The sequence below is a fragment of the Manis pentadactyla genome, chromosome 14 (genome assembly GCF_030020395.1).
Source record: "Manis pentadactyla isolate mManPen7 chromosome 14, mManPen7.hap1, whole genome shotgun sequence".
In the NCBI taxonomy this organism is placed as follows: domain Eukaryota; kingdom Metazoa; phylum Chordata; class Mammalia; order Pholidota; family Manidae; genus Manis; species Manis pentadactyla.
Window position 1 is genome coordinate 11,262,333 of NC_080032.1, and position 12,638 is coordinate 11,274,970.

A 12,638-nucleotide genomic window follows, 5' to 3' on the forward strand; every position below is an offset into this window, starting at 1 on the left:
GGCCTCTTAAGTTAAAACCCTGATGCACATCTGTTTCCAATGTACTCGTGATTATTCTTTGTGAACAAAACCAAAGATTCTGTTTCTATTTTGGAAAATGTTAAAGAAAACCTATGATAGTGATGATCTCCATTCTGAGGGAGGCACGTGGTGCTCCCAGACCCCGTGTGAGCACAGCTGCTCCCCGATGCAGTCCGCTTTAAATAGGAGCCAGTGACAGGCCTGTCAACAGTCTGCAGTGCCGGCCCAGTCCCCCGGACAGCAATGCAACCTTCGGGCTGCATCGGGGAGTGTGGTGGAAACAGAACACACGTGTGCAGTGGTCAGATGGGGCTTCTGAATTACAGATAGAGTGGGAGCACTGAAACTGCCCCCAGACGACTTGGGAAAATGTTCAAGATACGATAAATGATAGTGAAGCGTGCATACACACGCACACACGCACACACACAATATATATGCACGGTGAAACGAGCTCAAAAACAATACATTTATAATTACAAGTGATTAAAACTCATAATATCAAAAGCTAATTTTAGAATACCAAAAAGATTGCATGTTCCATCAAACATGTGTTTTGAACCTAAGCCAGAAGCTGCCAAAATATTTATAAACATTCCCTTTTTCCCCTCCAGGTTCAAACTCAGTAATCACAGGCCAAGCTCATCACCCCGGCTTTGTGTCTGACACCTTCAGGAATGCTTGTCACAAATTGCAGAAGGTGACCGTCAATGGTGACAAGTTTAAGATCAAGGCTACTGTCACATCAATTCTTTTCCTTAACAGACATCTGAGATCAAGACTGAGGTCGTGAAGGCAACTCCACACACTACAAGCTTGCACACACAGCTGCTTTTTCAGAGTCACCTGAAGGGGAAGCAGTGACCAGCACCTAAACCCCTGGCCCCTGACAGCTCCGACCATCGCCGTGAGCCCAGGGATGTGGAACACATCGTCAAGCCCGGACAGCTTTCCCACATCCGGATCCTTCCCCTCCTGCCACGTGGCTTTCCTCTACAGTGTCGAAACAAAGCTAGGGGTGAGGAGAAGGGCTTCAGTAGAAGCAATGGCAACGGTCACTGTAAGAGTATCGGATCGCAGGAAATAGAAGCAAGCACACCCTTGGTGACCACTGGTTCGACCTCACTGCACAGGTGTGGGAAGGAGGGACAGAGACGAGTTTCTCACCCTCAGTGCTGATGACCTTTTGGGCTGGGTAGTTTTTTGGGGGGCAGTGGGAGCTGTCCTGTGCCCTGCAGGGTGTGGAGCAGCATCCCTGGCCTCCACCCCCACGTGTCAGAAGTAGCCCTTCCCCAATTTGTGACAACTGAACGTGTCTCCAGGCTGGCACTGAGGAGTGGCTGGTGCACCATCTGCTTTACTCCACATGGGCCAGCCTAGGGGCTGCCTGGACGGTGCCAGGATGCAGACAGGACAGGCCCAGGGGCCCCTGTAGGCCAGTGCTCACCCCTGTGAACCCCTGCCCCCTGCTCTACCGAGCCCAGTTCCTTAGGACCCTCCCATCTGAGAAAACACAGCCGCTCGGTGCTCCCTTCCCTGCAGAGCATGGAAACTGTGCAGCACACTTCCATGCACATTTTTGAGGTTGTCCCACAGGCATCCTTGTGAGGAGGTGGGACAGTGACACTGCCCCCTTGCATACAGCTGAGGGGATGGAGGCTCCTGTGGACCCCATTTCACGTTCTGCTCCTCAAGAGCCCTCCAACATCAGATTAATATGAGCCACTGACATTTCACAACCACTGATGTTGGTGATGATGTCACCATTCTCCCCATTACCTGAATCTGAACCAGCACTACTTGAAGCCTCTGTCCTTCTACATCCAACCACCCGTGGGAAAAGAGTCATCGTAGCATTACGGAGTCTAACTGCGATCCCACTAACGCGTTTGCCTCCTTCCTGGTCCCGGTTCCGCTGTGCTAGCTCAAGCACTCCTTGTCTTTGCCACTTACATGGGCCTCCCGTCTCTGACCCTCCAACGCTCCACACTCCAGTCAGGACCCTCTGACTGCGAACAACCCAGACATGTCCCTCTGGGCTTAAAAGTCGTCAGCCTCTGGGGCATCCAGGACAAAGCCCAGCTCCACAACATTAACTCCAGGATCTCCCCAGTCTGACCCAATCTTCTGGACATCCTCTCAGCGTACCCTGCCCTCTTGACAAACAGCTGGCCCAGGACTCACAGGTCACTGATGGGGAAAGACCTGCCCACATGGTCCCCTCCTGCAAAAACATGTTATTCCCACCTGAGTTTTCATATTGCCATCCTACCCTTCAAAGCCCATTTCACATGCCATCTCTGACATGAAGTTGGCCCCATTCTCCTGAGTCAGAACTGGCAACCCCATGCCTGTTCTCTCTGCGCACTGTCACTGTGTTAAGTCAGCACAGCCCTCATCCTGTGTGTATGCAGGTTTCTACTCTCCTGCGAGTCCCTTAAGGACTGTGGCTTCCTCCCTCCCTCCCTTTTCCCAGAGCATCAAGCACAGTCTCTTGCATACTGTAGGTGCTCAATAGATGCTTACCAAATTCCACTTGAATTACTTAAGTCAGAATATATTTCCCTGTGCTCTGGTTTCAGTGCTCTCCCCCCTTCCTGTGAATGACTGCTGAACAAGTAACACAAAAATGGCGTGAGATCTAAATCTCCGTGGGGAAGATTCATCTAATCCTGTTACACACTGGGAGGATTCTTTCCATTTCAGGCTCAATAGATGGTCACCAGACAGTTGTAGGGAGCTTATTATCTGTGAGACTGAAGATGACTTTCACTAGGTAGCTCGAATACTTGAATTCTTGTGCCAAACTCAAGTCTTTTCCCTCCTTGAAATGCCTGCGCTCTGGGCCTCTACAGCATGAATACAACCTCTTCACTGAGATGGGACCGACAGCTGGAGTCGGTCACTGAGGCTCCCGTGATACAGCACCAGGCTCTTTCAACCTCTCCAAATGAACCACGATTTCTAGACCTTTCATCATTCATTCTTATCTCGTCTCAGCCACCCCGTCTCCATGAATATCCCCGACATCCTCCAGTTGGCCAAGACTTTCTTCACAACGGGCCACACTGAACATAATGCTTCAGCCAAGCCAGAGTAAGGTCTTCACAAAGGAAATCAGTATCTTCCAGTTTAGTCCTCTGAACTTGATTTATGGCCAAATAAGACTGAATTCATTTTATTAGCTACAAATTGCACTGCTGGCATATAGTTAACAATTAAACACATCTTTCAAACCATTTAAAAATAGTGTTATGCCAGACCCTCCACAGGCTTATATGCATGGACAGTATTATAAACAGACAGAATAACAATATTAAGCAAAATGAAGCAGTGAACAAAGCCCTAAATGCAGTTTTGCAGGTTTCCCTGTTACATTTTGCTATCAATTTTTTGAATCCCAAGTTAACGCATTCAACAGTTTCACTGCTGCACAAGGATTTTTATCATCTCAGAATTCCTTAGGTGTGGAAACTGTATCTCCAGCCCCATTCTGACCCCAGCAGGGACCCCAACGAAGACCCCTAGCGTGTCTCCATGCCCTCCCCATGCACACAGGGACTGCCGGGTGGAAGACCGTCTCGGGTGGGAAGTGGTTTCCTCCGGTTTGTCTTGAAGAAACTCTCTAATTGGGTCAGCTAGTCTGATGACATGAATTAAGACCATCCAGGCTCCACAAACACAATAATTCAATTAAGGACTAACAGGACCCGGCTCTCTAAGCAGTAATACAATTTTAGTTCTCAAGTGAATACGGACAGCAGAGAACAACTGGATTACTGGAGTCCCGAGGAAGCAGCCAGGGTGCTTGGAACCTGGTTTTGGAGGAAGATACAGAGACCAGCCTTGTTCAGAATGTGCTAAATCTAAGAACACGATGCAGTGAGCTCAGTAAGGCTTTCCAGGGGGGAATGTGAAAAATTTAGCAAACTACCAGGCCTGTGTTCACAGGAGAAATATTACAGGCAGAATCTTGACTAGGAAATTTTAACATCAAGTGCTTTTTCTAACTTTGTGGATGAAGAAGAATAACATATTTTAAAAAAAGATGTCCACTGAAACTGGCTAAAAATTCTTAATATTAGTGAAGATATTCACATGATTGTTAAGTGTTCAACATGACTGCATATTTTGAGAGTGCCTTCAGTTCATAATTTTTCCACTCTACTCCATCGTCTTTGGTGGTTGAGAACTAAGGGTCAAGTACAACGCAAATTAATTAGAAGCACAAAATTATGCAATTTCATTTCTGAGCTTCAAAAAACACAAATTAATGCCAGCATGTTCACAAATAAATGCACTTCCACAATGAGCTGCCCTTTGGGTCTCCAACCTTTTTTTGGAACCCTCAAAACGCTTTAAGCTCACAAGACAATCATGCATAAGTAAGTCCTAAAAAGTGATCCTATCTTCTTCCATACCCACATTTTAAAATAACACTTATTTCCCAAATCAGGTTTACCCGTGGAAATATCTCAAAGCAGTCTTATTTGAAACTGAAAGGTGTCAGAGTCCCTATGTCGTTAGGGAACAAAAATATGAAACCATAAGCTTTTGCCTCGAAGCCCCCATGGGAACAAAGCTCTCACTTTTATGAGGCAGAAAGAGCCGTGGTCATCACCTAGGTCTGCCTGTGGCTTCAGATCACCGTGTGAGCTCAAGGAAACTGCAGCCTACGTCTCCGTAGCCTTGACTGGGACCTAAGAACATACCACAGTGACAGTACTAAAGGATTCACATCACTCACCCTCTCAGGAGTTTGAATAGCATGCAACCGAGGGAGAACCAGTCGGCGCTGCTGTCGTATGCGGTCCCCTTCTGCAGCACCTCGGGAGCCATGTACCCATGGGTGCCACTAGGGAGAAGAAAGTGTACATGCAGTTATCAGCACACTCGCCTTATAAAATACTAACCGCTCATCAAGATGTCCAGGTATCGTTCCTGAAATGGTATACAAGGGGGAGCGGACAATGGTGCTTCCATACCAAGATGATTCATCAAAAGCCCAATGGGAAAATGACCTTTTCTGTCTTAATTAGTATAGGACTTAATATAAATAAATTACCATACAAAATAAACACGAAAAGTGTGAGCCCAGGAGTCTCAGAGGTGTAATCTGAATCTTATTAGTCCTTCTCCACTAAGGACTGAAGGGCTTTGAAGGGCTAAAGGTCTCCTGCCTGGCTCAAGAGCCCTTCTGAGGAGACACATGGGGTTGGCAGAGGTGAGGAAAACACCTGTAGTGCTATGACCTTGGAAGGATGGCCTGTCGCCTCCTGTGTGGCACCATCTCCTGGGCTGAGGACCTGAGCTCGCATGTGCTAAGTGTGGGGAGCTACTGACTAACACAGTCAGTGACAGGCCCCAACAGAGTGGGGACAAAGTGGTGGCACAAGCTGGCTGGTACAAAGATGGAGAAATCACACATCAGGTTTTAAAAGCTGTCAACAGGTCAAAGGACTCAACTGAGCAAATGTGAAGATGATTTTCCCAGAGTTGAGAAAAATCACTTGGGGGACAGCCGTTTTATATATAATTTGTATTATCTACGACTCAAAAATCCCTTCCCAGACTAGGACTCCCCACTCCTCCTTAAAGATCTGAGCATGCGCTGCTCCCTCTTAAGAGCAGAGGTGGTTCATGGGAAGCTTTCGAAGACACAGCCTTAAGGGGCCCTGGCAAAAGCCGTGATCTGTGTGCCCTCCTTTCCGTCCTTCATTGATTCTCTTCATTGATAAAATGGTGGTACGTTAACACCTCTGTTCCACAGGGTTGCTATGAGGACTACAGGATCCTGGACCAGCGGTGGGCCTGGTACCTTCTGTCTAACAGTTCTATTTTGAGACTTTTCTCTAACAGTGAAAATAGGTGCTAGTCCATCGTGGCAAATCCCAGCACTTGGATAAGCTCCACCATCCAGAACCCAAAGTTTGGCAGAGGTCATCAAGCCACACCATGAGCACAGTGGAGGTTTCGGAGAGGCATCCTAACCATTTCCGGGGAAGGTTTCATTTCAGCATTGGCTGGGCAAACCTTCGTGGTGACCTTGTAACCTGTGATTCTTGGGATCAAAACCTAATTCTGGAAGGGGAGGACAGCAACAAGGACAAATACAATAGGTTAATGTAGTTCAGGCCCCTCAGCTGACACTGGACACAGGCCAAGCAGACATTTTTGCCACTGTGGTCTCTGGATCTGTCTACCCAGCAGCTGCTAGCGCTTCCCAACGTTTCCGACTCAAGATCAGTACTACAATTAATGTCAAAAGAATACTTGAACGTTTTAACACATGAGACACAGCCTTATGTTCTTAGATAAAACAAACTGGTACTCAAATCAGTCACTGACAATCTGTTCAATTCCAAAAGCTTTTCTTTGATTTTTCATGGCTACCCCATGGTTAACTTCCAGTTTATGATAATTTGATTCCATCATTAAATGGACCAAGTCTACGCTCAGACCTAGAACTTCAACCACAGTGCAAGTTGGTAGATGAGCTGATGAAGTCCAAGGGTCACATCCACACCTTTGAGAAGATCTGAGAAACCAAGTCAAGGGGGAAATTCTGGTCCCAAATCCTTAACCTGGGACTAAGCAGACCATTTCAAAGCCTCGGGAGTTCGTCCACATAGTACAAAGAGTACAAGCTTTGGAGTCCGACAGCACTGGATTTTAATTCCAGCCCCACCAGGTGCCAGGTTTCTGACCTTGTTCAAGTTACTTAATTTCTCTGCACCTTGGTTTCCAGGCCATAGAAAGTAGATAATCACACCTATAACCTAGGGCACTTCTGTGAAGACAATGGTGTATTTGGAGCAGCCAGCCGTGCATGCCTGGTATAGATGGCTCAGTTAGTGACACAAGGAGCACTGTCACCTCCCCATATACTGGTCACTCCACAGACAGGTCCTTGGGCTGCTCGTCCCAGGCCAGCACCTGGCACACAGCCAAGGCTGGAAAGATACTTAACTGCATTAATTAGCCCACTGAACCTCACGGCAATCAGAGGAAAGAGAGATCATTTTCTGCTCTTTGCAGAGAAGGAAAAGTGAGGCTGGCACACCTTGGAAGAGGGATAAAAAAAACCCTGATCTGCTGACTCCAAAGCCTTTGTTCTTAGCCACACTTGCATTGTGTATTTATTTCTTTAAGTGGTTGCCTCACTCTCACCATTTCAACATGGAAACCAGCCTTCCCAATCCTGCCCCTTCACAGATGCCGTTTAAGTGCTGAGAACAGCCCACCTTTCGGAGCTGACATGTAGGGAGAAGTGGACAATGCTCCTTATGGAATACATAACCCTGTACCTGAAAGTTAATTCTTTTGCAAGATTAACTCTTATGAGCTCTTGAATTCATATTCAGTTGTGACTATACTAAAATGAAGAAATTATCATACCAAATAGCTGTGGCATTAAAAATTCAAATGACTCTTAAAAATGTCTGATGAACTCCCTGGGAGAAGCTCACACAACCCCAGTTTCTGGTCTAATAACTGTGCGGGGGGTGCTGGTGAAATTCTAATACTTTTATGACTGTATCCCAGATTCTGTAGAAAGAAACATGTTTACAGAAATAGAGCTATGCACTATTACCATCTTATCCACGACCAGAGCTCGAAAAAGCAATTCTAATTTAATGCAGTCCCTCACATAGTATTCCAATTCAGAACCACTTGACTTCTGGATCCATAACAAGTAGAGGGTCTGCAGTTTATTTTCTGCACGGATGTGTGAAATGAGACCCCCTAGCAGTTTCAAGACCATTTAGTACAGAGATGAATTGTTAGCTCACAATGTACAATCAAGTGTCATTTTAAAAGATTCAGTGCTAAGAATGATACATTCAGAGAGAAAAAATAAAGCTAAAGTCATCTGCACTTCCACCAACTGCACACATGTGCACTTTCTCCACCCAGATAAACTGATGCCTGAGGAACAGGAATGAAAACCAGCACGCACTCCTTTCTGCTTCTGCTGAGCCTGGGACGGCAGCTCCGCATTCCTGTCATCAGACTAATGACTCCAGGTTCAGAGATGTCCCAGACCGGCGTCAACACGCCCTGATCAAGTACAGCCACTGCCAGGAGCAGCATTAGGGTCCACTGGGGGGCCAGGGCCATGGTGTCGGGGAGTTTCCTCTGGGTGTCAGTTAGGGGGCTGATGTGATTCTCAAATTTAACATGACTCGTGTTAAAAGCTCAAACTGCATGTAGATGACTTTTTTTTTTTTTTTTACTAAAAAGAAGATTACTAATTTCTCTTTTTAAAAAAAGCCACTTTGTAAAAGAAGGAAAAAGTAGATGCAGAAAGAGAAGCACAACCTCCGGGTCTTCCCGGGAGGGTTCCAGGCAGTTGTCTCTGCACCTTCTTGGGTACACAGGCTTTCCTTTATCCTTTACCCATAGGCAACTTCCAGGGATAATGATCACCTCTACTTTATAGATGAAGAGACTGAGGGTCACAGAGGTAAACTGACTGACTTGGGCCACACAGCAAGCATGGTATGGATTCGAGTCTGCTGCTGAGGGCCCTGCCTTTCCCACAGGACACCCAGGCGCCTGTGCAGTTACACTGTGTGTCCATCCATGCTCCCCCAGACAGCAAGAGAGGGCGCACCACTCCCTTCTCTGCTGCCGCCTGGGATGTGGGATCTCCCCCTGACCTGCCATCATCACATACTGACAGCCACTGCTAACAAGAAAAAACTGGAGGGACAAATAACCAGGTCAGGGTCTCAGTGAGGAAGTGAGTCGCACTGGAGAAACAATTGTGAACAGAGTCAATGTACTACTTACACACTTGCATGCGGCTTCTTTTTGGAAAAATCACACGCAAGACCAAGGTCTGATATCCTAACATGTCCGTGTTCATCCAGGAGGATATTTGCAGGCTGAAAAGGAGGAGAAGACCATCTTTATGAGTCCCCAGGGGCTCTGAGAACTTCTAAAACTGTGGGCACTTGAGATCTTATTACTTTATCATAGTTTGTTCCTAAACACAAATTCGAGCTTTCTAATATCACATCCGAGTAGGGCCTGATACTGAGAACACTTTCACGTTAACTTCGGCAGGAAAGTGGTAATGACAGATGTGAAGGATTCCATTCACTGGACAATGGAACATGGGGCAGGTAACAGGGGAGGGTTATGACCACAGTTCATCTGAGTTAAAAGCATTTTATTTTCACTGCAAGAACTGTAATCCAGCCAGGACAGCGTGCCTCTCCACTTCTCGTGTGTGCACCGACTTTTTGGCTGCTGTGAACCCCAAAGGCTTCAGGGAATGAGGCCCAGAATGGAATGGAATCTTGCAAGAATGAGCAAATACTGACATAAGGAATCAAAATATTCCAAAGTGCCATGCTAATCCCAATAAATGTCATTTCTGTTTATTATCCATAATCAACACAGGGCCCTACCAAATGGCCAGATATGCTTCTGACCACAACTCTGATGAAATGTATCTTTAAGATTAGATTTAGTCAGCATAATCATGGGAAAAAAACAAAACAAAACAAAGCCCACTGCCCTAATAGACACTGAATTATAGTCATCCTGATAATAGTTTTTTCTGCTGGAGCTTAACTATTGTTTTGCTTGAAATAAAAATAATGACATGATATTATAAAACTGAAGCATGAATGATCATGAGTGACTGGAATTAAGTTTGAATAGAAATTAAGCAATATCACTGCCTACTAAATAGCTTAGAAAACAAAAATATGGCAAAAGATGATTAGAGACCCGTTATAGATTTAAATTAAAATGCATTACAAAAGCACTTCGTGGGCCTTCAGAATATATTTTGTTCTACAAAACTCACGTGAGGAAATAAAATGTCACGTACCAGCCAGTGTCTAAATATTTCTAATCTGATGAAAATGCATTTTTTTCTTCTTCATGCTGATATGAAAACTGAGGAAATAATTCTTTAACCTGGCAGAAAGCTTTAAAATTTACAAAGTATTTTGTGAAAAATGTGGTATGCTCAAAAGTAAAATACAATATTTGAGATTCTGAGAAAGTAACCTAAAAAGCTAATCAAACATATTAGCTCCTTAGAGAAAGGCATGTAGTCCTCCCATCACAGTTGGAAACCTTGGGTTCATTAGAGAAGGAATCTGAAATTAGAGGCAAACACATTCTCCTGGCATCTTCTCATCTTGTTGGAAACTACTGCTCCTATCATTTTTTTTTCTCATTATTATTTACACATTTATATATTTGCATCATCATTTCTACAATCTGTCGAAGTCCCTTTTATCTCTATTGCTGTTTTCACAGTGTTGGCTAGATGGGTGTCACCACAGAGGTTCCGAGCTACCAGAGCTGGGGATGACGACAGGACACCCCGAGAGGGAAGCGAGTGCCTGGTGTGCCGGCCCAGGAAACAGAGGGAGCCGGTCGCACAGCCTTACCTTCAGGTCTCTGTAAACGACAAAGCGACTGTGCATGTGCTCCAGCCCCAGGATGATCTCGGTGGCGTAAAACCGCATCTCCTTCTCGGAAAACACGCCGTGCTGAGAAAGGTGGTAGTGCAGGTCGCCCCCTGGGATCAGAGATGCAGGGTTTGATTCAAAGCGTGTGGATTTAAAGGAAAGGAAAATCATGGTGGTCCCAAGTAGTCAGGACACGGTAGGAAAAGGTAACTGTGCTTCTGCTTTGTCTACGTGTCTCTCTGGTTTCTGCAGTTTGACAAACCACTTTACAAATGAGAGAGAAAAATTAAACAGTGAGAAGAAGACTGAGGTTCAGCGATGGCCGGGACAACGTGGAACAAAGCCGCCATTCTCAGACTGGCAGCAGTGTGAGGCTCTGAGAGTGGCTTGCCCACTTGCCACCACAGGGCGGGATGGTCAGTCTGCCTGAATAACTAGGTCCTGTCTAAGAACTGCACCAGCCTATGTAGCAATCCAGAAGTGGGCTCAGCAACTGGCTCTGTGGACACGAAATAAATAAGCACACAAATGGATCATACTGACAGATAACGGATAAGCAAATGCAGTGAAATTTTAACTGGTACAGTCCAGGTGGTGGCTACTTGGGTGACCCCAGTAAAATTCTCAAGTTCACCATATGGATGGCATTTTTCATGATAAAATGTTGGAAAAAGTAAACCATCATATGGCCTCAGGTTACAGAGAATGCCACCAACAGGGTAAAGGAATGTTCCTTATAAACTATAGAGGAAAAGCCTCTATTGATCTGTAAAAGTTCATGTATGTCCAAACTTACTGCCCCGGCTTTTATAAGTACCTCCCCTTTCCTGTATAACCAGCACCAGATCAGATGTAAGCCATTCCCCACATCCCAGAAAGCTCCCCATGCCCTAGCCAGGCAGAGCCTCGGCTCCCAATCCCTGGTTAGGCCAAGGGGGCTCTGTCCTGACCGCTCCCCGTGGCTAGTTCTGCCTAAACCGACTGCCTCATAAACAGAATCATATAGGATCTGTGCTGTGATACCTGGCTTCTTTTGAAGGGATGTCTGTGAAATCCCTTCATGTTGCTGAATAGATCTGGTTTTAAATCACTCAAAACATAATAAAACTTCAAATGAATTTCCAAAAATGGTATTTCATCTGTTGAATTGTATGCCTTTTTATTTCAGCTCTTGTTACTAAAAATACTTGGAATATAAACCATGTGACTTTCTAGTATTAGAAAATGACTTTTCTGGCTAAAACTTTTCCAGGGTTTTCAAGGTCTTCAAAGTTTAAAAGATTAAAGCACAGTTGATCTGGGCTAGAGGCACAGAAGATTGGGCTAAAATCTGTACTGACCCCAAATCAGTCCTTTCCAAAGCTGGCTTAAATACATTTCTATCTTTGGCCTATATTCTTCTGAGGTTCTTTAGTCCTAAAAGTGAGGGTCAGGAAACAAGCTAATTAAAGACCTAGGCCAGTTGCATTCCAGAAAAATCAAGTTTCACTGTAAGTATTTTACGAAATCTTCTCTAGAAATGGCAACTTCCTGATGAGTGACTGGGAGAGCCAGAGGGAAACCACAGTCAACATTTTTAAATGAATTTTAACTGATAATTGAAGCATAAAAGGTTTCCTTAAACTTCAAGGGGAACCTGATGATCTGAAAGACCCAAACCGCCAGTGTGCCTCGGTCAGTGCAAAGGTTCAACGTCACGGCCAAGTCTGCCAGTGTATGGAGATGCCCATGGTCGGCTCACCGTTCATCAGATCCAGGATGAAGCAGAGTTTATCTGGAGTATGGAAGGCATAGGTCATACAGACAATGAAAGGGCAGTCCTAGAGTGAAAAAGCAAAAGATTAATAAGGAAAGCAAAAGCTGACCTTGAAAGCACACCTACTACCAAACACCATCTATAGATTTTTTTCATCCATGCCAACGCCCTGCGCACTGAGTGCAGACACCTGCATGGCAACTTCAACAGCCAAAGAGAAAGGGATCTGGTTACGTGATGAAATGCACACACCACCTCACTAAGAGGACAAGATGAACTCAAAGGTCTTCTCCCTGTCAGATTCAAACCTTCTACCTGTATCTTCCTCAAAGCGACTCAGATTCTACAGGAAAACATTACTGCCTCGTTCGTCCTTCTTTTGGTCTACATTTGGGTTCTGACTTGTCAAATATTTCCATCTC

The 12,638-nt window shown here is 45.4% G+C and overlaps 1 protein-coding gene across 4 annotated transcripts in view; it reads right to left on the reverse strand.

Moving 5' to 3' along the window:
- GRK3 (G protein-coupled receptor kinase 3) overlaps nucleotides 1–12,638 on the reverse strand; it is a 119,508-nt gene that overhangs the window by 18,575 nt on the left and 88,295 nt on the right. For all 4 annotated transcript variants that reach the window (XM_036908972.2, XM_036908971.2, XM_057492021.1 and 1 more), the window contains 4 exons: nucleotides 12,202–12,280; nucleotides 10,440–10,570; nucleotides 8,818–8,912; nucleotides 4,769–4,876 (listed from right to left, as the gene is read on the reverse strand). In XM_036908972.2, the coding sequence (XP_036764867.1) occupies nucleotides 4,769–4,876; nucleotides 8,818–8,912; nucleotides 10,440–10,570; nucleotides 12,202–12,280 (413 nt within the window). The remainder of the gene's footprint in view (nucleotides 1–4,768; nucleotides 4,877–8,817; nucleotides 8,913–10,439; nucleotides 10,571–12,201; nucleotides 12,281–12,638) is intronic.